The 20065-nt window shown below is 35.1% G+C and overlaps 1 protein-coding gene across 1 annotated transcript in view; it reads right to left on the bottom strand.

Annotated features, from left to right (window-relative positions):
• The window catches only part of NUDT3 (nudix hydrolase homolog 3), a 100632-nt gene that overhangs the window by 2479 nt on the left and 78088 nt on the right, over positions 1 to 20065 (bottom strand). The window contains exons 15-17 of the mRNA XM_090006860.1: positions 15681 to 15787; positions 15419 to 15587; positions 12803 to 12886 (exon numbers count right to left, since the gene is read on the bottom strand). Of these exons, the coding sequence (XP_089862986.1) occupies positions 12803 to 12886; positions 15419 to 15587; positions 15681 to 15787 (360 nt within the window). The remainder of the gene's footprint in view (positions 1 to 12802; positions 12887 to 15418; positions 15588 to 15680; positions 15788 to 20065) is intronic.

Below are 20065 nucleotides of genomic sequence, written 5' to 3'. Positions count from 1 at the left end.
TGGAAGGTGTGATTGCTTGCGATATAGATTGCGCTTTTGTTGTCACAGTACATCTTCGAAGAAGTAGAGATGACTATACCCATATCACTGAGGAGACTTCTTAGCCACACAAGCTCCATGGTTGTAGTTGTCATAGCATGATATTCTGCTTCTGTTGAGGACAATGATACTTTGTGTTGCTTCTTGCATCTCCAAGAAATCATAGTCACCTAAGAAAACACAAAAACCAGTAGTTGAGACTCTATCATTAGGATTTCCTCCCCAATCAGCATCAGTATAAGCAATTAAATCAAGTGATGAAAAAGAGGAAAGAAAAACTCCCTTAGTTATGGTGTTTTTGATGTATCTGACTATCCTTAAGACTACACTCATGTGCACAGTTGTAGGTGCATGTTGAAACTGACTGACTGAGTGGACGGCATGAGCTATGTCTGGCCGAGTGATGGATAAGTAGGTCAAAAACCCAACAAGTTGGCGGTAGGGAGTAGGATCCTCGAGGAGTGTTCCATCTTCCAACCTTAACTTTGCATTGATAACTTCAGGGGTTTCTGTCTTCTTATCATCAGAGATACCAGACATAGAACAAATGTCAGCAGCAAGTTTCATCTGAGAGAGAATGTACCATCGAGGAGAGTACGCTACTTCAATTCCTAAAAAATATCTTAAGTGAAGATGTAGTCACTTTAGTAGTTATATATGTGGATGATATTGTTATTACAGGTAACTCAGAGGATCACATTGCAAAGGTGAAACAACTGCTAAATCAGAAATTCAAAATGAAAGACCTTGGAGACTTGTGATACTTTCTTGGGGTGGAAGTTGATAAAAGAGAAGATGGGTTGGCACTCACCCAACACAAATACACAGTGGATCCTGAGCAAAGCAGGTATGAAAGACTGTAAGCCTTTAGCCACTCCAAGCATTCTTTATCAAAAACTGAGTGCCCAAGATGAGGATTTATACGACGACCCTACCAAATATCGGAGCCTAGTTGGGATGTTACAGTAACTTACGTTCACCCGACCTGACATTGTCTACTCAGTCAATCAAGTATCTTAATTCATGCATGAACCGCACGCAGGACACATGGAGGCGGTCAAAAGAATCCTTAGATATTTAAAGGGGACAATTGGTGATGGACTTCTCTACAGGCAAAGGCCGGCAGAACAAAGGGCGCATAAAATTGTTGTCTACAATGATGCGGATTGGGCCGGGGATCCAGATGAGCGAAGATCTGTCTCGGGGTATTGTGTTTTCATTGGACAAAATTTGGTCTCCTGGAGTAGTAAGAAGCAGAAAGTTGTAGCTAGGTCAAGCACTGAAGCAGAGTACCAATCTATGGTTGTTGCCACTTCAAAAGTTACGTGGGTTAGACACGTATTGACGGAAGTAGGGGAAGAAATTTCGCAGTCATCCTTCCTATGCTATAATCAAAGTAACATCAACATGTCTTTTAATCCAATCTACCATAGTCGAGCCAAGCACATTGAGATAGATCAATATTTCGTGCGGCAGAAGGTTGAAGAGAAGGAGATTGAACCTGAATTTGTGAGAACCGAAGATCAAGTAGCAGATTTGTTCACTAAAGGATTAACTAAAGACAGGTTTTGGAAGCTCAAAAACAAGTTGTTCATGGTACAAGACCATGCACAACTTGAGGGGGGTGAAAAAAAGTATGGGTCTAGAGCCAGATCCAGACCTGTGTGTGTTATGTGCCACTTAATGGCTTTATTGTAATTCTCATCTTTGGTTGCAGGGCAGTTTAGTACCCTAAATAGTTTGTAAACACAAACTATAAATAATCGATTTCAGGGTTGCAGGTGATATTGGCTGCAGTCGATACACAGTTGGTATCAGCCCTTCCCATCGTGTCTTCCTCTTCACTGCAACAGATCCTGGTGATACAAAAATTAACAAAATTATCCCCTAAAGCCATAGAATGTGTGCTTCTTGGTTATGAAAATAACCAAAAAGGGTACAGATGCTATGATAAAAAAAAATGACAAATTATATATTTCAAGAAATGTAAATTTTCTAGAAAATGAAAAGCTTTGGATTTTGATAAGCCTAAGGATGATTTTGAGTATTCCTTTTTATTTGACTTGTTGCCTAAGAAGGCTTCTGATGAAATTATATATGTTGATGATGATCATGATGATATGCATATTAATGACTGGTGTTCCTATGGAGGATACCCAGAATCGTGATATTCAAACTTATTCTAGAAGAACTGTTGAAAATCTTTCATGTGCACTTGATCGTTATTCATAAAACCAAAATCTAGGAGAAACTAGTGCTAGAATATCCAGTAGAACCTCTAGAATTTCTAAAAGGTTCGTGTCCTATGAGACATTTTCACCTAGATATAGAGTTTTCCTTGTGTTTATCCACTCATTCATGAACCTTCAACCTACAATGAGGCTAAAAAATTCCCAAATGGATTGATGCCATGAATCTAGAGCTAGAAGCCCTCGAGAAAGCTAAGACCTGAGAAATTCTACCGTTACCCATAATAAAAAAGGCCATAGGTTGTAGGTGGGTTTATAAAGTCAAAACAAAAGGGGATGGATCTTTAGAAAGATATAAGGTTAAGCTAGTAGTCAAAGGTTATTCCTAAGAATATGAGAAGACCTTTGCTCCATCATTGCCTTAGAATCCATTAGAAAGTGGTATATTTACCAACTTGATGTTAAAATTATTTTTTTGAATGGTGACCTAAATAAGGAAATGTACATAAATCCTCCTCTCGGTCTTGAGATCGAGAGAGAAAAAGTTCTTCAGTTAAGAAAAACTTTGTATGGGCTTAAGCAAGTCCCAAAGCTTGGTATGATAAATTTAGCAAAGTTATGTTAAACTTGGGTTATAAATCTTGTTATACTGATATTGCTATTTTTGTCAAAGATACAAGTTTTGATATTGTTGTTCTTCTATTATATGTTGATGATATGATCATTACAATGAGTAACAAAAATGAAGTTGGTGAAATTAAAGATATTCTTAAAATATATTTTGATATGTTTAACCTTGGTTTTCTAAGATATTTCATAGGTATCAAAGTGACATACTCACCTAAAGGATATACCGTGTCTTAAATGAAGTTGTTCGCAAATATTATTGTCAAATCTAGAATTTCGGATGATAAGAAGGTTGGCACGCCGAAAGTTGTAAATGCAAAATTAAGATTGGAAGATGAAACTCCTCTTAAAGATCCAACTCTATACTAACAATCGATTTGATCCTTGACCTACTTATTTATCACAAGACCAAACATTTCTCATGTTGTGCATTCAGCTAGTCAGTTTCAGCATGCACCATCTACGGTGCATAGTATTCTCACATTCTCCTTCCAAGTCTTAAGCAGTCTCCTTTTTCCTAGTTTTTTAGACTTGCCCCATCAAGTAGGCCTCGGTGCAATATGCATAAATCATTTTAGAAGACATTCCTTTTTTTAACTAGAAATACCCCCACACGTCCTTTAACATATTATTCCTAATTTTACTTATTTAATTTTTTATTCTAAACATTCCTTAACATATGCATATGAGGTACATGTATTATAGTGCAGTCTAAATGCTCCTTCAATTTGTAAATGTAAACATGCTTATTGTTAGAAAATAACATATATATGTATATACTTGAATATATATATATACTCTTTGTAATACAAGAATATGTATATGTATATGTATATATATATATATATATGTATATGTATATATATTTAAAGTATATATGTATATCTTTGTAATCTTTATTTTTTTCTGTATTTTTGTTTTTTTTTCTTTTTCTTTTTATTTCTCTTCTTTTTTGTTTTTTCCCTAACAGTCACTAGTCGACTGTCATTGTCCAGTCTAGCTGACTATCTATGTACAGTCAACAGTCAATATTTGACTATTGACTGAGTTGTTGGGTTGTTCCCAACGGCTCTAATTAGAGTCGTTGGGAGTAGCCCAACAGCTATCTCAAGTGAACATGTACTCTATAAATAAGGGTCATTTGTGCCCATTGTAAAGTGTGTTTTTGTAGAGGGTTTTTCCTCTCAAGTATATTGAGATTGAAGTGCTTTTTATGCACTCTTTTACATTTGTGTCGTGAAGCATTTATATGCTATTTTTGTTCAAGCATATTCGGTGAATATATGTATTGTCAAGTTATTTGAAAACTTGATTATTTGTAAGACTCTTCACATGGTATCAGAGCTTGGTTTATGATCAATCGTGCATCGGTGAGCTACCTCGTAAAGGGTGCTTGCTCTCGTTCGTGGTGGTGGTTCTCTTCTCTTTTTCTGATTCATCATGGGTGAATTTTTCCCACACAATACAAGCAATTTCAACTTTATTCCGCCATTTAAACTTGAAGGAAGCAACTATAACATTTGGGCGGGACACTTGGAGACATTCATAAAAGCTCAAGGTTTGTAGGGTTTCGTAAGAGGTACTATTCTTGAACTTACTCCTAAAATTACATTAGGTGAAAATGGTGTGGAGACTAGTCTTGAAGAAAGGGACAAAGCTATGAAAGAATATTACAAAAAATTGGATGAACGGGACATGAAAAATGCCACAATTTTTCATAGATAATAAGTGGAGTTTAGACAAAAATTGTCTCAAACCTTTTATGTTACAAAAAGGCTAATGAAGCATGAGAATATCTTAAAGATATGTTTACCGAAAAAGATATGGCTGACAAGTATTACCTCAAAGAAAAAGTTAGAAATATCAAACAAAGAGATAAGAATGTAAGAGATTATTTTATGGAGTTATCCTTCAATTGGACCCAACTTGCTCATTTTGAACCTAAATGGGAAGGAAAGTGTATAGAAATGCAAAGAGTTCAAGTTGAAGAAGATAGACTCTTCGCTTTTCTCTATGGTTTGAGACCCGAGTTTGAACAAACAAGGGTCTCTTTGCTATCATGCTCATCACCTCCTCCTATTCATGAGATTCTCACTAAACTTAGTGGAGAAGAAAATAGGCTAAACATGAGTAAGAATGTTAGTGTGCTTGCTACCGCTAGCAATAGACAAGAAGAGGATTGCGCACTTGCCGCATCCAAACCAGGACATTATATCAAGCCATGTAAACCTCCTCATTTTAGTAAGAATAGAGAAGAATCAAAAATCATTTGCCATAATTGTAATGAGCCCGGTCATATTAGGCCTCAATGTCCTAAATACAAATATAGGCCTCAAGAAAAACGTGTTTCCGCTGCACCATCGAAACAAAACGAAGATACTCTAAATCTCAAAGACCTCACCAAATCATTATCTCAACTGACGGAAGCATTACAACTATTACTTAAAGGATCTACCTCAGGAGCGGCCATTGCATCCTCTTCTACTCCTGGTATGTGCTCTTGGCTTCTTGATTCTTGAGCTTCATTTTATATGACCCCACACAGGTCTATTTTATCTGAATGTCAACCTAATTCAAATACATCATTTGTTTCCACTGTCGATGGCACTGCCTTAAAAATAGAGGGTGTTGAAACTTTTGAAAATGATTTGTCAAAACACAACAAATTTTATATTCCAAAAATAAGGCTTATACCAAAACTTCATCTTAAACTACTTTAAGTTTCTCAAATCTCGGATCATGGATGTGATGTCATTTTCTCATCAAATAAATGTTGGGTGCAGGATCGCCAATCTGGGAAATTGATTGGGAAAGGTTCTAGGCAAGGAGATCTCTATTATATGAATTTCCTTTGTATTCCAAAGGAATCATTTTGTAACACTGCCCAAACAAAAGATATACGAACTTAGCATCATAGACTTGGGCACCCAAATATAAAGAAATTAAATTTTGTACCTATTACCAAAAACCTTTGTAAAGATAATTTTGAATGTAAAGAATGTTTACTTAATAAATGACAGTCTTGCCTTATGATCAAAGAACTTTTTACTCTTCGATGCCTTTTGAATTACTTTATTCGGATGTGTGGGGTCCTGCTTCCATAGCCTCTAAAGGAGGATTCTCCTACTATGTTGTGTTTATCGATGACTTCACTAGATATTATTGGATTTACTTTCTTAAGTTTAAATTTGATGTATTTGCAACCTTTAAAACATTTCATAACATGATAAAAAATCAATTTGAAAGTAAGTTCAAAATTCTCATAGCGGGCTCTGGAAGTGAATATTTGTCAAATGAGTTTAAACAATTTTTAGAAAACGAAGAAATTTTACATCAAAGATCGTGCCCTAGAACCCCATAACAAAACAGAATTTCAGAAAGAAAACATAGACATATTATGGAAACTACAAAGACTCTTCTTACTGCTAAGAATATTCCTAAAAACTTTGGGGTGAAGCTCCGTTAACCTCAGTATATCTTATAAATAGGATGCCTTCAAAAACTTTGGCCAATGAAATTCCTTTTGAAAAATTATTCAAATATCAACCTAACTATCAAAGACTGAGAATCCTTGGTTGCAAACGTTATGTTTTAAATGATAAAGGAGATAAACTATCTTCTAAGGCTATCCCCTGTGCGTTCATTGGTTATTCTGAAACACAAAAAGGATTTAAATGCTATGATATCAAAAATGATAAACTTCCCGTCTCAAGGAATGTTAACTTTGTTGAAAATGAAAGTGGATTTGAAGGAAACATGTCCAAGATATAAATTTTGATTACTCTTTTTTATTTTAACTATTGTCTAATGATGAAAATATTTATCTAGAATCCCCTATTGAAAATAGAACAACAGTTGAATCAATAGTATACACTAGAAGAAATCAAAACGCACCCAAGGAAAGTGTAAATCAAAGTAACCATGAAGCATTAGAAATTCCTTCAGAACAAACCACTATTCGTAGATCTGAGCGAACCTCAAGAATTCTAAATAAATTTGTGTCTTATGACTCACTCTCTCCTAAACATAGAGCATGTCTTATAGCTATTCATTCATATTTTGAACCATCATGTTACAATGAAGCAAAAAATTTACCCGAATGAATAAAAGTTATGCATATAGAATTAGACGCTCTTAAAGAAGTTAACACTTGAGAAATTCTAAATTTACCCATCGAAAAGAAGACCATAGGCTGTAGATGGGTTTTTAAAGTAAAAACCAAAAGTGATGGATCGTTGGAAAGGCATAAAGTCAGGCTAGTTGCCAAAAGATATTCGCAAGAATACGGAGTGGATTACGAAGAAACTTTTGCTCATGTTGCCAGGATGACCACTGTTTGAATGTTTGTAGCTATTTCAGCTATTAAAAATTGAAATATATTTCGAATGGATGTTAAAAATGCTTTTTTAAATGGGAATCTTAATGAGGAAGTATACATGGGTGTTCCACCTGGATTGATAATTCCTTCAGGTAAAGTGCTTAAATTAAAAAAGGCATTGTATGGTCTCAAACAAGCACCTAAAGCTTGGTTTGATATTTTTAACAATGTTATTATAAGATATGGTTTTAAATCATGCTATACTGATACAACTTTATTTATCAAGAATTCTTCTGCAGGTATTTTAATTTTACTCTTATATGTTAATGATATGTTGATTATAAGTAATGACAAAGAAGGAATCAAGTAAAACAGTTTTTGAAAAATTCTTTTGAAATGACAAATCTTGGGTTCCTAACATACTTTCTTGGTATAGAAGTATCATACTCTAATAGAGGGTACATATTGTCACAAACAAAGTTTGCTTCAGATATTATTGACAGGTCAGGACTATCAGATGATAAAGTTGTTGACACTACAGAGACTGTTGGAATGAAGATGCGAGTTGACGATGGAGTTCCTTTGGACAATCCAACTCCATTCAGACAACTCGTGGGGTCTCTTATGTATTTAAGTATTACAAGACCGAACATAGCTCATGTTGTACATATAGCCAGTTAATTTCAACACGCTTCATCTTCAGCTCATATGAGTGCAGTCATGAGAATTATCAAATACATTAGAGGCACAATAAATAAGGGAGTTTTTTTATCCTCTTCTTCCTCCTTAGATCTTATTGCATACTCTGATGCTGATTGGGGAGGGGATCCAAATAATAGGATATCAACAACTGGCTTTTGTGTGTTTCTAGGTGAATCCTTGATTACATGGAGGTGCAAGAACCAACAAAAGGTGTCTTTATCATCTACAGAAGCTGAATATAGAGCAATGGCGACTACTACCATAGAAATCGTGTGGCTCAAGCAACTAATTTCATATATGGGAATTCATCTTCAGAATCCTACAAGATTGTGCTGTGACAAAAAGAGCTCTATATACATTGCTCGAAATCATACTTTTTATGAAAGAACTAAGCATATAGTGATGGACTGTCATTTCGTTCGTGAATAATATTTAAAGAAGACTATTGATCTTCTCTATGTGACATCAGAATATCAACTTGTTGATTTCTTCACCAAGGCACTGTGCTCACCAAGATTCAACTTTTTACTTAACAAACTTTCAGTGATTTCACCATAAGTTTGAGAGAAACTATTAGAAAATAACATATATATGTATATACCTGAATATATATATACATACTCTTCGTAATACAAGAGTATGTATATAAATATATATTTAAAGTATATATGTATATCTTTGTAATCTTTATTTTTCCTGTATTTTTGTTTTATTTATTTTTCTTTATTTATTTCTCTTCTTTTTTGTCTTTTCCCTAACAGTCACTAGTCGACTGTCACCGTACAGTCTGGCTGACTGTCTATGTACAGTCAATATTTGACTATTGACTAAGTTGTTGGGTTGTTCCCAATGGCTCTAATTAGAGTCGAGCCGTTGGGAGTAGCCCAACAGCCTATATCACAGGGATTCGGCTAGCAGGGTACCACACTCGCGTCGACGCGACTCGACGCGGATGCGGATGCGGGTGCGGCACCGGGTGCGGTCAACCCAATCCTGGGTGCATTGACCGCACCCAGGATCATTTCGGTCCATTTTTGTTTGGATTTTTTAAAAAAAAAAAATTTTGCCCTACGAAATGGGCTGCGAAATTTTTTAAAAAAAAAATTCTACTGACAGCAGCTGCCTTTTCAATTTCGTAAAAGATTTTCTCTCTCCACAATAAATGACAACAGCTGTTGCTCCTGCCTTTTCAATTTCGTAAAGGATTTTCTCTCTCCACAATAAATGACAGCAGCTGCTGCTCCTGCTTTTTCAATTTCGTAAAGGATTTTCTCTCTCCACAATAAATGACAGCTGACAGCAGCTGCTTTTCAATCCTTTTTCGTAAAGGATTTTCTCTCTCCATAATAAATGATAATGATGGTTTTTTTAGTAAAGGATTTCCACTGTTCTCCTGACGAAATGGGTGTGTGCAGCTGTATATAAGATGAAATTTGAAAAAACCCGCGTCGCATATATATATATATATATATATATATATATATATATATATATATATATATATATATATATATATATATATATATATATATATATATTATTTTTGCCCCTGCCGCACCCGGGTTTTTTGGAAGTGCCGAATCCCTGCACCCGCACCCATGTGACATAGCCAACAGCTATCTCAAGTGAGCATGTACTCTATAAATAAGGGCCATTTGTACCCATTGTAAAGTGTGTTTTTGCATAGGGTTTTAACTCTCAAGTATATTGAGATTGAAGTGCTTTTTATGCACTCTTTTACATTTGTGTCGTGAAGCATTTATATGCTATTTTTGTTCTAGCATATTCGGTGAATGTATGTATTATCAAGTTATTTGAAAACTTGATTATTTGTAAGTCTCTTCACACTTACCACACCACATTTCACTAGTTTGTCTCTATCATCCATGAGAACCAACTTATTAGTGATACTATTCATCAAACCCATCATCTTTAGGGATGGCAGTGGATCGGGGGACAACGGGCCCCGCCTCGCCCTGTTTGGACCGGGGATGAAGGGCATGAAACAGGGATGGAGGCGGGGATGAAGGTTAAAATCTATCCATGTGCGGGGATGGACTTACGCTTCCCGCCCCGCCCCGCCCCGCCCCGCCCCATCCCCGCCTAGCCCTGCCCTGCCCCGTCCCCAATCCTTTAAGGGATGACTATAGACTAAGGGGAAACGGGGCCCCGCCTCGCCCCCATTTGGACTGGGGATGGAGGACATGAAACGGGGATGGAGGTTAAAATCCATCCCCGTGGAATGGAGGTTCGGATTTTGAAACGGGGCGGGGGTGGAGACCTTGTCCCCTGCCCCGGTCCACTGCCATCCCTAACCATCTTGTTTCACAATAGAGCCTCCGTACTAAATTTATTACATGGTTCCACCATAAGCTCTTTAATCTTAACCATAATATCATCCCATCAACCTTCTTGGTAGATTTTTACTACATATATTTTTGTTCTGTTTTGCTAGCTCTTAATAATAGAGCATTTGTTGAATGTTAGTTTTTTTAGAACATGTTGAATGTGTTACTTAAATTGCACAGACGATTGAAATTGTTTTATTTACACCTTAATAATGACAAGATCTCCCTGGGCCATAAGCAAACAATAGAAGATGGGATCCTTGACCGCATCTTTTTTGTGAATTAAGTCAAATCTTACCAATCACAACATTAGGTTTGCTCCATGGAGGAAACTTCATTTTATTTCAACCACCCAGTTAACCAGAATAGTAGATGTGCATCGAGCCCACCAACCAATTTCAAGCATGAGTCCAGATAAAACCATTCTTGACCTAATTAAAACAATACAAACCTTGTTATTTGAAAAAGAAAAAGAAACAATCCAAAGCTTTTCTTATTTAGTAAAAAATGTATTATTACAGATTGGTTTCTTCCCACATATCATGGGAAGCATTTTTCAGTTGAAGGATTTGTTAAAAAAGACATCAGATTGAAGACTGGAAATGTTAATTGTTGAAAGTTTAAATTACTGTTATGGTGGTTGAGAGAGGTTTAGAGTATTAATTGAAAAGCAAAGAAGAGCTAAATTCTTTTGATGCATTCAAAGATTACACTAGGGTTACCGGAAGCGTCCATAGACATGGGGAAGTGTGCTTCACCGAAACGTGTTTTGGAAGCACGAAACGAACACGGCGCTTCCGAAACATTAGGGGAAGCGCCTTTTTTAAATGGGAATCAATCTTCTCTTTTGATGGAAACTGATTCCCAACTCTAGGAATCATGTTTCCTTGTATTTTGGGGCTCAAACAATTTTGCTCCTTACGTAATTGCTTTTTATCAAAAAAAGAAAAAAGAAGTTAATGTTTTTGAAAGGGCAAAATTGTCCTTCATGGAAATTTTTGTTAAAAGGAAAAGGGAGAGAAAGGGGGAGGGTTTTTTGAGTTTTTAGGGTTTGTGAGTGATCTTTCTATCATTCTCCGGCAACTTCGACATTGCTTTGGCAACCCCGACGATCTCCGGCTCCGACAACTATGGGGATCAGGTATGCTCTCTCTCTCTCTCTCTCTCTCTCTCTCTCTCTCTCTCTCTCTCTCTCTCTCTCTCTCTCTCTCTCTCTCTCTCTCTCTCTCTGTGTGTGTGTGTGTGTGTGTGTGTGTGTTTTCTTGGGTGTGTTTTCTTGGGTGTGTTTGAAATTTTCTTGACTGCTGTTTTTTTTTTCTGTCTACTTGTAGTGGGTGCGGTTGAAATTTGAATCACTCTTTCTCAATGTGGTTCCAATTTTGCTATGTGATTTTGCATTTTGCTTGGATTTGTGGTTAATATGTTCTTGGATTTTGCTATGTTAAATTTCATTTTGTTACTATTTATTGGTCCTGTGATACATGAACTGCATGCCCTTTTGCATTTCACAAGTCGAATAGTTGGATTTCCGATGATGGTGGGTACCAATTATGCATTTGAATGAGTTGAATGATTTTGATGCTTAAAATTCTTTTTTTTTTCCTACTTGTGCTGGTTCACAGGATATGTTATAGCATACCATGGAGAAATTTTTCTGAAACATGAATTTTGTTGCACTGAAATTTTTCTGAAACATGAATTTTGTTGTTATCCATTCTTAGAAGCATTTATTTGTGCAAATTGTAAAAGTCAGCAGGATTTATTTGTGCAAATTACATAGGCTGCAAAATGTGTTCTTGACTCGTTGCTATATGTTTTACACGATTCTAAAACATGAATTTTTTTGGATGTATTAATTATTAAATGCTTGAAACAAGATGCATTTGTTAAATGGTTGCACTTGCATATATGATTTAGTTTTGATATTAATAGATCAACTTTAATGTTATCAACTCATGTTTTATTTTGTCCATGAAAACATAAATTTTATATTTTGGTAAATTAAAATACATATAATTACATTTTCGCTTCTTGTTCAATTCCTATTCGCTTTCTACTCGAATCCTGGGTCACTTCCCTCTTTGTTTCCTTTCAAATCTTGGTTCAATTGCTAGGTCACTTCTGGTTAGCTTCTCTTCTCGCTTCTGAGACGATTCCCGATTTGCTTCTGAGTCGTTTAGCGGTTTCCGCTTCCTAAAATTTTAGAAGTGTCTCGCTTCTTGCTTCTGCTTCCCGCTTCCGCTTCCTCGATTGGCAACTTTGGATTAAACTGCCAGATTTTTTTATGTTGACTCCATAGGTGTAGTATCAAATTCTACTTGATGGAGTACTCAGGAATAGCAATACCACGAAGGAGATATGCTACAACATTCCACATTTTTATGCAAGGCATTCAACATTAGTTTAGAAAGAAAACAATGAAAAGTTCATTTCAAAGAAAAGAACCAAAAAAAAAAACAAAGATAAATTAAAAGCATGCCATCAGAAGATCAAATGTCTTATTTAAGAACTTGGCCAGCATAACATGAAAACTAGCATATAACCAAAGAACATCATGCACAATGAAATTCAACTCGCACCTGATCAATCAGAAACTTAAGAGCCCAAAGTCCAACAATATCTGCTTTTGCCTCTTCTAAAGCTGAGTGAAGTTCTTGAAGCTCCTTTAAGACAACCATATCATTTAGGCAATGGAGTGAAGAAAAATAATAGAAAGTTGAAATCAAAGAAACTATACTAGAGGCAAATCTATGAACAGAGAATGGTTTTGGAGATGCTAAACAACAATAAACATTTGTCAAGTAGAAATGAATAAAGTGTATACTGAGGCAGTTCCATTAGAGGAAAGTTTAGAAGTATCAAAAACATATTATTCAAAGAGATCAAATCTTTTTGAACTGGTAAATAAATAGGCATCAGAGAGAGATATTTCCCTTCAACAGTTACAGACTTTTCTTTTTGTTCAAATTTATTACGTAAAGCATAACTATTGGATAAACATGTGGGTTCAATACTAAAATTAACTATGTTATCTTTCAAAGTTCTAATGTGGAGTCCTCTAATAGACTACCAGTATGTCTGCTACTGAAATTATGTCGTAGACCTATTTAATGTAGGTAATAGTGACATATTAGATAGATTCCATTGACATTGATTCATGATGCATGTTTATAGTGATCAGAGTACAGTACCAGGCATAAACTTTTCAAGGGAAACAAGTATTCTGAACATGTGCCCATGCTTTCCATATAAAAGTTAAAATAAATTATCTTCAATTCAGGACACAAAACAGGGTCAGATATGTATACAGTAATGGATCCTAATCCAGCCTTATATTGGACCATTTAACAGATCAAATCTGATACATGCAGCGCTCAACTGCAGATATAAGCAGTGGTTGTTTTAGACAAGATGCAAACATCACCAGGCTCTTGCCATGGCAGGTATAAAAGAGCTGCCATCAGTACTGGAGCTCAAGGGAGAGGCAAAAGCTTGCTGCTATCAGGAGTCAACACCAAGAAAAAAGAGCATTCAGATTGGGCCATGGATGGCAGAAACAACTTGCACTGCTTAGAATGTTGTAACTCAGGGAGACGGTACTAGGCCCATGACACAACAAAACACAGTCTGATATGAGCCCCAAAGCATGTCAAGTGTTCTTACCAGCCTAGGGCGTATGGCAACTCAAGGGAATCTTGTCCATGAGTCCATCACACTTGGTGCTTATAGCATCACCAAGAAACCTAAGCCATCAGCCTGGAGCACATGGCCAAGCATGTTTAATGCTGCTTGTGAGCTTAGAAGCTCATAGAATCCTTGGGGTTAAACAATTTTGAATAACTCCTACCAATGTGAGCAGATATGCATGGAACCAAACCTAACATAGCGGGAGCTAAACAAAATCCACCGGACTGATCAAGAGAATCAATAAATTTTGAAAACACATAACCTATGTAGTCAAAAGTGCCGGCTAGTCCACCTAGGCATAAGTGAAACACCTAGGCTTTGCAATTCCTAGGTGGGTATCTTAAAAGGTACGAATTTTCCCAACTAGGCTTCGATTGGGGCACCTAGTCAGCAACTAAGCAACCCTTGCCTAGGTGCAAGGGAAGTTTAGTCATTTTTATTACTATAATTAAAAAAAAGCATATGGAGGGAAGGGGTTAATTTTAAATGATTATGTTTTTTATATATGTGTGTGCTAATTTGTCTGGAGAATTTTTCTGTTAAAGGCTGAGAGTGATATATGTGTGTGTGTGTGTGCGCACGTGTGTGCGCGTGCTTTTTGTTCGTATATATGTGTGAGATATTGTAATTTTTTCTATAAAAGCCTGAAAGCATGATTAGTATTACTGATTATGTAATATGATAGTTATGTATGTATGTGTTACTGTGCTTCTGTGATGTTTTATGTGAAAGGCAGAAAGTATGACTTTTTTTTGTGTATAAGTAAATAAATAAATATATATACATATTTGGATTATGCTATGAGTAATATATGTGTGTGTGTTACAATCAGTTTTTCTGTGAAAGGCTGAAAGCATATTTTGTTGATTATACTAAATATGTTATGAATAATTGAATATATATACATATATATATATATGTATATATATATATATATTCTAGTTTTATATATTTTGTGAAAGCGTGTGAAATTATGTATGTACTTGCCTGATGAAAACATCTTATTACCAAAAGAATTAAACATATTTTATGCATATTTTGTATGTTTTTTATTTTTTAATTGGGGTACCGACTAGTCCTTTTAGGGATCTACCGAGTAGGCACCACCTAGCGCTTTTGAATACATAGCACATAATAAATAAAAGAGGAATAAATTAATCAGCTTTATAGAAAATGTAAAATGGCTGTGATTGATAACAAGATCTGGAGAAAAACTAGAGCACCTTAAGTTCTCAAGAAAGGTGAAATAGTTGATTTATTCTTTTAAGGAAGATCTCAGGGAAGTTTTATAAATGATGTAATTTGATAGATCATTTATATTGTGAAAAAGGAAAACTTTAACTGATAAATGATCCAAGTCTCATCCAAACTTATATAGATAATTCAATTAATGAATCCACGATCGGCAAAAAATGAATATTAATGGACATTTCAAACAAATGTGATTGACTGCTATATCAAATGTTACCACTGCTGTAAAAATGGGCAAAATCAGATCAGTTTCATACCAATCTCACAGTTGACTCTTTACCAGTTGGGCCCTTAATTGAATGAGGCCCAATTCCATGGCAGCATTCATGGCATATCGTGTGAGTAAAGAAGGGCTCAAAATCAACATAGTGTTTCTGCTCCTCCGAGATACATATTTCAGCAATAGGTTTAAGAATGTGGGTGAACCTGATTGCAAAAGACAACATAATCAGCAATGATATAATTATGATATACAAGCAGCATTGCTTCATATTTTGGATAAAATAAAAATAAAGTTACTTTGCTTCTGAGACATTTTTGAGAATGACCATCGATGTTCCTCTCTCTTTCACTATCCGTTCATCATTTGGCAAATTGAATGCGACAGTTTGTGGACCTTTAACATCCTAATAAGCAAGAAAATGCAGATGAATAATTTGGGGAATATTCTGTTGAAAAAATGTTATTGACATAGCATGCAAAAGATTGTTTCAATAAAAATACTGCTAAAACTATTACAGTGTTAATAATCTTCCTAAACTAACAAAATAATGCTGTTAGTTATGGAGCTCATAAAACATGAAAAAATATTAGTAAATACACAATGATAAAGGATTAAATAACTGAAAAAAAATCAGCCTATTAGCATGGACTAGGGCTGCTAATTGGCTAGATCTGAGGTCCGCCACGCACCCATCCCAGATCCATAATTCAGTATTTGGTAAGAAAGATGAAGACCCGGAAAAAAAAAAGAAAATTAGTTCGATTTGGGTTGGTTTGTTCAAATCCGTTCAGGTTTGGGTCTGGGCATGATCAGCTTAACAAGAACCTGGATCGGATACCCAACCCAGTGGAAAAGCAAGCCAGATCCAAATATCATTTGAAAAAATAATCTGTCAACAGTGGGACTCCAACCCTCAACTCCTTTGCATGAAACATTGAGGCTTCCCACTATGTATATAAGTATGTTGCAAACCAAAGTCCAACAAAATAATCCAAGTATCCAACCAAACAATGATCACACACGTTAGTGAGCAAATCAAGGGTTCAGGTTTGAGAATTTGAGGAAAACATATGGGCCGGTATGGTTTCCTTCATGTCTGACCCAGTAGCTACCCGAAGACAAACTCAAATCTGATAGTTACTTATACGGGGGGGGGGGGGTGAGGGGGTTAGGGTCAACCCTGACCCAGCCTGATCCGACCCATTGACTGCGCTAATGTGGACATTTAATGAGTGCATACTCAGCTGACAAACAAACGATCAAGATGCTGGACGGAAAGCACTAACCCAACCTAAACATATATTGTTGATGCACCATGTTTTGCATGGAAAAGTAATCATAACCGAAGCATTAAAAAAAATATGTTCTCTGGGATCTGAGTTCTGCTTGTGACTAACAAATTCTATCTTGCCTTTTGACATGTTGGCCAAGACACACCAAAGCCCAACGAATTGTCTAAGAATGAATATTGATATCCACTGACTTTTGTAAAACAAATGTGTAATTTTGATAGCAAATCTGTTGTTGCATGATGGAAAAACCACCGAATTGGTTACCATTCTCTAAAGAATTGAAGCAAAAGAAGTTAAAAGTTAGTATATCATAGCTGAAATCATGTTGATGATGATGTTCTGACCTAATGACTACCTAAGCCTCATCTCAGTTTCTCAAGAGCAAGTTGTTCATGTTAAAATACGATTTTATATATATATATATATATATATATATATATATATATATATATATATATATATATATATATATATATATATATATATATCAAGGATATTTTGGTCAATTCTTCTACTGTAATAGGGTTAGCCTAGTGTTAAAGTGTGTTGTATAATATATATTTATATATATAGGTCGATATATATGTGAATACATACATATATATAAATATTCATTTTGTATGTAAACTGAAATACCTATCAGGGGTATTTCAGTCATTTCAAATTGTAATAGGGGTCGGCCCATTAGGGGCTGAATATTCTTTCCCTGTATTTTTTATTTAAAATATGATTGTCGGGACAGCTCAACTAGACGTTGGGCTTGTCCCAACAGCCATATTTATGACCGTTGGGGGCTAGCCCATTCTCTAGTTGGATGGCCCCCTTTCCTCTCCTTTGTTGCTTACAAATAGGGTTCTTCCCAACCTTGTATCTAATGCTTTCCTGAGCATTCTAACTAATTGTGAGTGTTATTGTTTTTATATTGTTGTTCTTGATCTTGTGCCTTAATGCATGGTATTGCCCATAGTGGCTGTTTGTATTGCCTATGTTGGCACTTTGTATTGTCCTTTAGTGGACTTGTGGATGTGCCCTTTGTGTTTATGTTATTATAAGCCCTTTGAGGTTCTTGTTTTGTTTTTTCGCATATTTTATTACATGGTATCAAAGACAAGAAAAAGTTCTTGGTATTTTGCTTTTTCAGGTGTTGAGATTCTTTGGTTCGAGTTCATGATTCATGAAGAAATTGTGATCGATGTATAGCTTGGATTCAAGAAAAATCTTGACCCGGTATGTATCTTAAAACTTTATATATATAATTATCTTTTGAAGTTGTCTATCTCATGCTTTATACATGAGAAAAACACTAATTTTTCTTATATGTAAAAATTATTTCTTATTTCTTAAAACCCACTTTTTGAAATTTCCGTTGTTTTTGTTTATTAGTAAACGATTGGTTTTTCTTGAAATCCCTTGGGTATATGGGGTTATTTGTTAAAAAATTTCCAAACTTGTTGTTAGATTGAAATTGTATTCATATTTGTGCTAATTTATTAAAATGCTTTTATAAGGATTTTGTGAAACAATATTTATGAATGTGAATGCTTTTATAAATCCTTTTAATGTGTAAATGTGTGATCTAATGTTTTTATTTTTTATTTTATGTGTTCTTGACACGTAGATACTTTATTTGAACATTTCGTGGTTATAAGTATCAAAACATGTCATTATGTATGATTTCAAATTTATTGGGTTTTTTATCCATATATTGGACATTGATGAACTCATATTAGTGTTGTTTCTTTATTGCCAAATAACTTAAAATGATTTGAAGTATTTATTTTAATAATGGTTTTGTGTGATCTTATGAGATTTTGTTTAACTTGTGTACTCTTGATCTTTGTGCATTTATGATAGTCTTTTCATACCCATTGATGAATGAGTTTGTTTATTTGTGCATAAGGTTTTGAGTAGGATTTCTTTATGTATAACTTGTTTTTTATGGGTATTATGCTCTCAGCCTTGAGGAATTTATGTTAAACTCCTCTATGAGGTTTATGAATTCATATGCATTGTAAACAAATTTAAAAAAATATTTATGTTATTATGTGCTCGTTTGTTGGTCCTTTAGTGGCCCTTGTGATTGTGATATAACTCTTTAATGAACATTATCTTAGATGTTTTTTCATGGGATTTAAGTGTTAGGATTTTTTGCATACTTGTGATATTCAATAAAATATTATTTTTAAAAATTATGAGCCTTCGTGTGTGTATCCGTTGGTCGGTCTTGTTAGTGTGTGTTCCTTAGAGAACATTTCTTTGTGCTTGTCCACTTAAATATTGGTGGACATTTTAGTTCATGATTGAAGGCTCCTTAGATCGTTTGTAAGTGTACCTTTTGTGGTTCACTTTTGTCCTTGTCAATTTTGTATTTATTGATAGACATTCTTCTTAAAGACTCATTGGTGGACATTTTATCTTGTCATATGATTGCATTTTTTTCATGCTTTTACTTGATTTAAAATTTTTGTCCAAGCGGTTCTTGTTCCATGGAATGTATATTTCAAGGATTTTCTATTTGCCTCTTTATATGACTTTGTTAGTTCATCACTTTTCTTTTGATACATCCATTATTATTTGTTTGGCCTTATCGAGGTGAGTTGTATGAACTTCTTTGTTGTGGAACCAGAGTTAGTTGTTGAAGTGAGTTATGTGTGCACCTCTGTCATCTTATAAGTATAGATTGCCATATGTTTTGGCTCTAACCGACAGTTGATTGACCTCTGGTTCTATGAGTGTATTGTATCACTCTTTTTTTTGTGCACCTCAATGTTGTGGAGCTAGAGTTAGTTACTGAGGTGAGTTATGTGTGCACCTCTATCTTCTGGTCAGTATAGATTGCCAAATTTATAGATGTTGTGTTGATACTTGTCTTGGCTTTGACTAACAATTGATTAACCTCTAGTTCTATGAGTGAGTTGTATCACACAATTGTTTATTTGGCCTTTATTGTTTATTGGATGCTCGTATCGATTTTTGTTAATTGATGGCTCTATTGTTATTATTGTGACCATTTTTTGTCCTTATGGATTATATCTCATATTATTGCAAAATTTATTGCTTTGATTTGAATATTGTTTTTCAAATCTTCTTGCTTATTGGCATCAATTTATCTTCGTTACAGTATATTTGCCTATCTTGCTTTCTCCACTCTTTCCTCCTATTTGAGTGACCTTTTTATTGGATAAGAGATTTTTTTATCAATTTTACAACCATGGTTGTGGTGAGTTATGTGCACTTGTTATGATGTTTTCAGTTTTACATTCATTTGTAAGGTGAGGGATATGCACATCTTGCGGTTGTAACTGGTATTTGACCATAAGTGATCCTTGTTTATTCACACTTTTTGTGTGTTAAGCCCATAACTGGCATTGTGATTGATCTCTTAGCCT

This window comes from Nuphar pumila, chromosome 5, assembly GCF_984573655.1.
Source record: "Nuphar pumila chromosome 5, dmNupPumi1.hap1.1, whole genome shotgun sequence".
NCBI lineage: Eukaryota > Viridiplantae > Streptophyta > Magnoliopsida > Nymphaeales > Nymphaeaceae > Nuphar > Nuphar pumila.
This window is presented reverse-complemented; position numbering and strand designations above follow the sequence as displayed.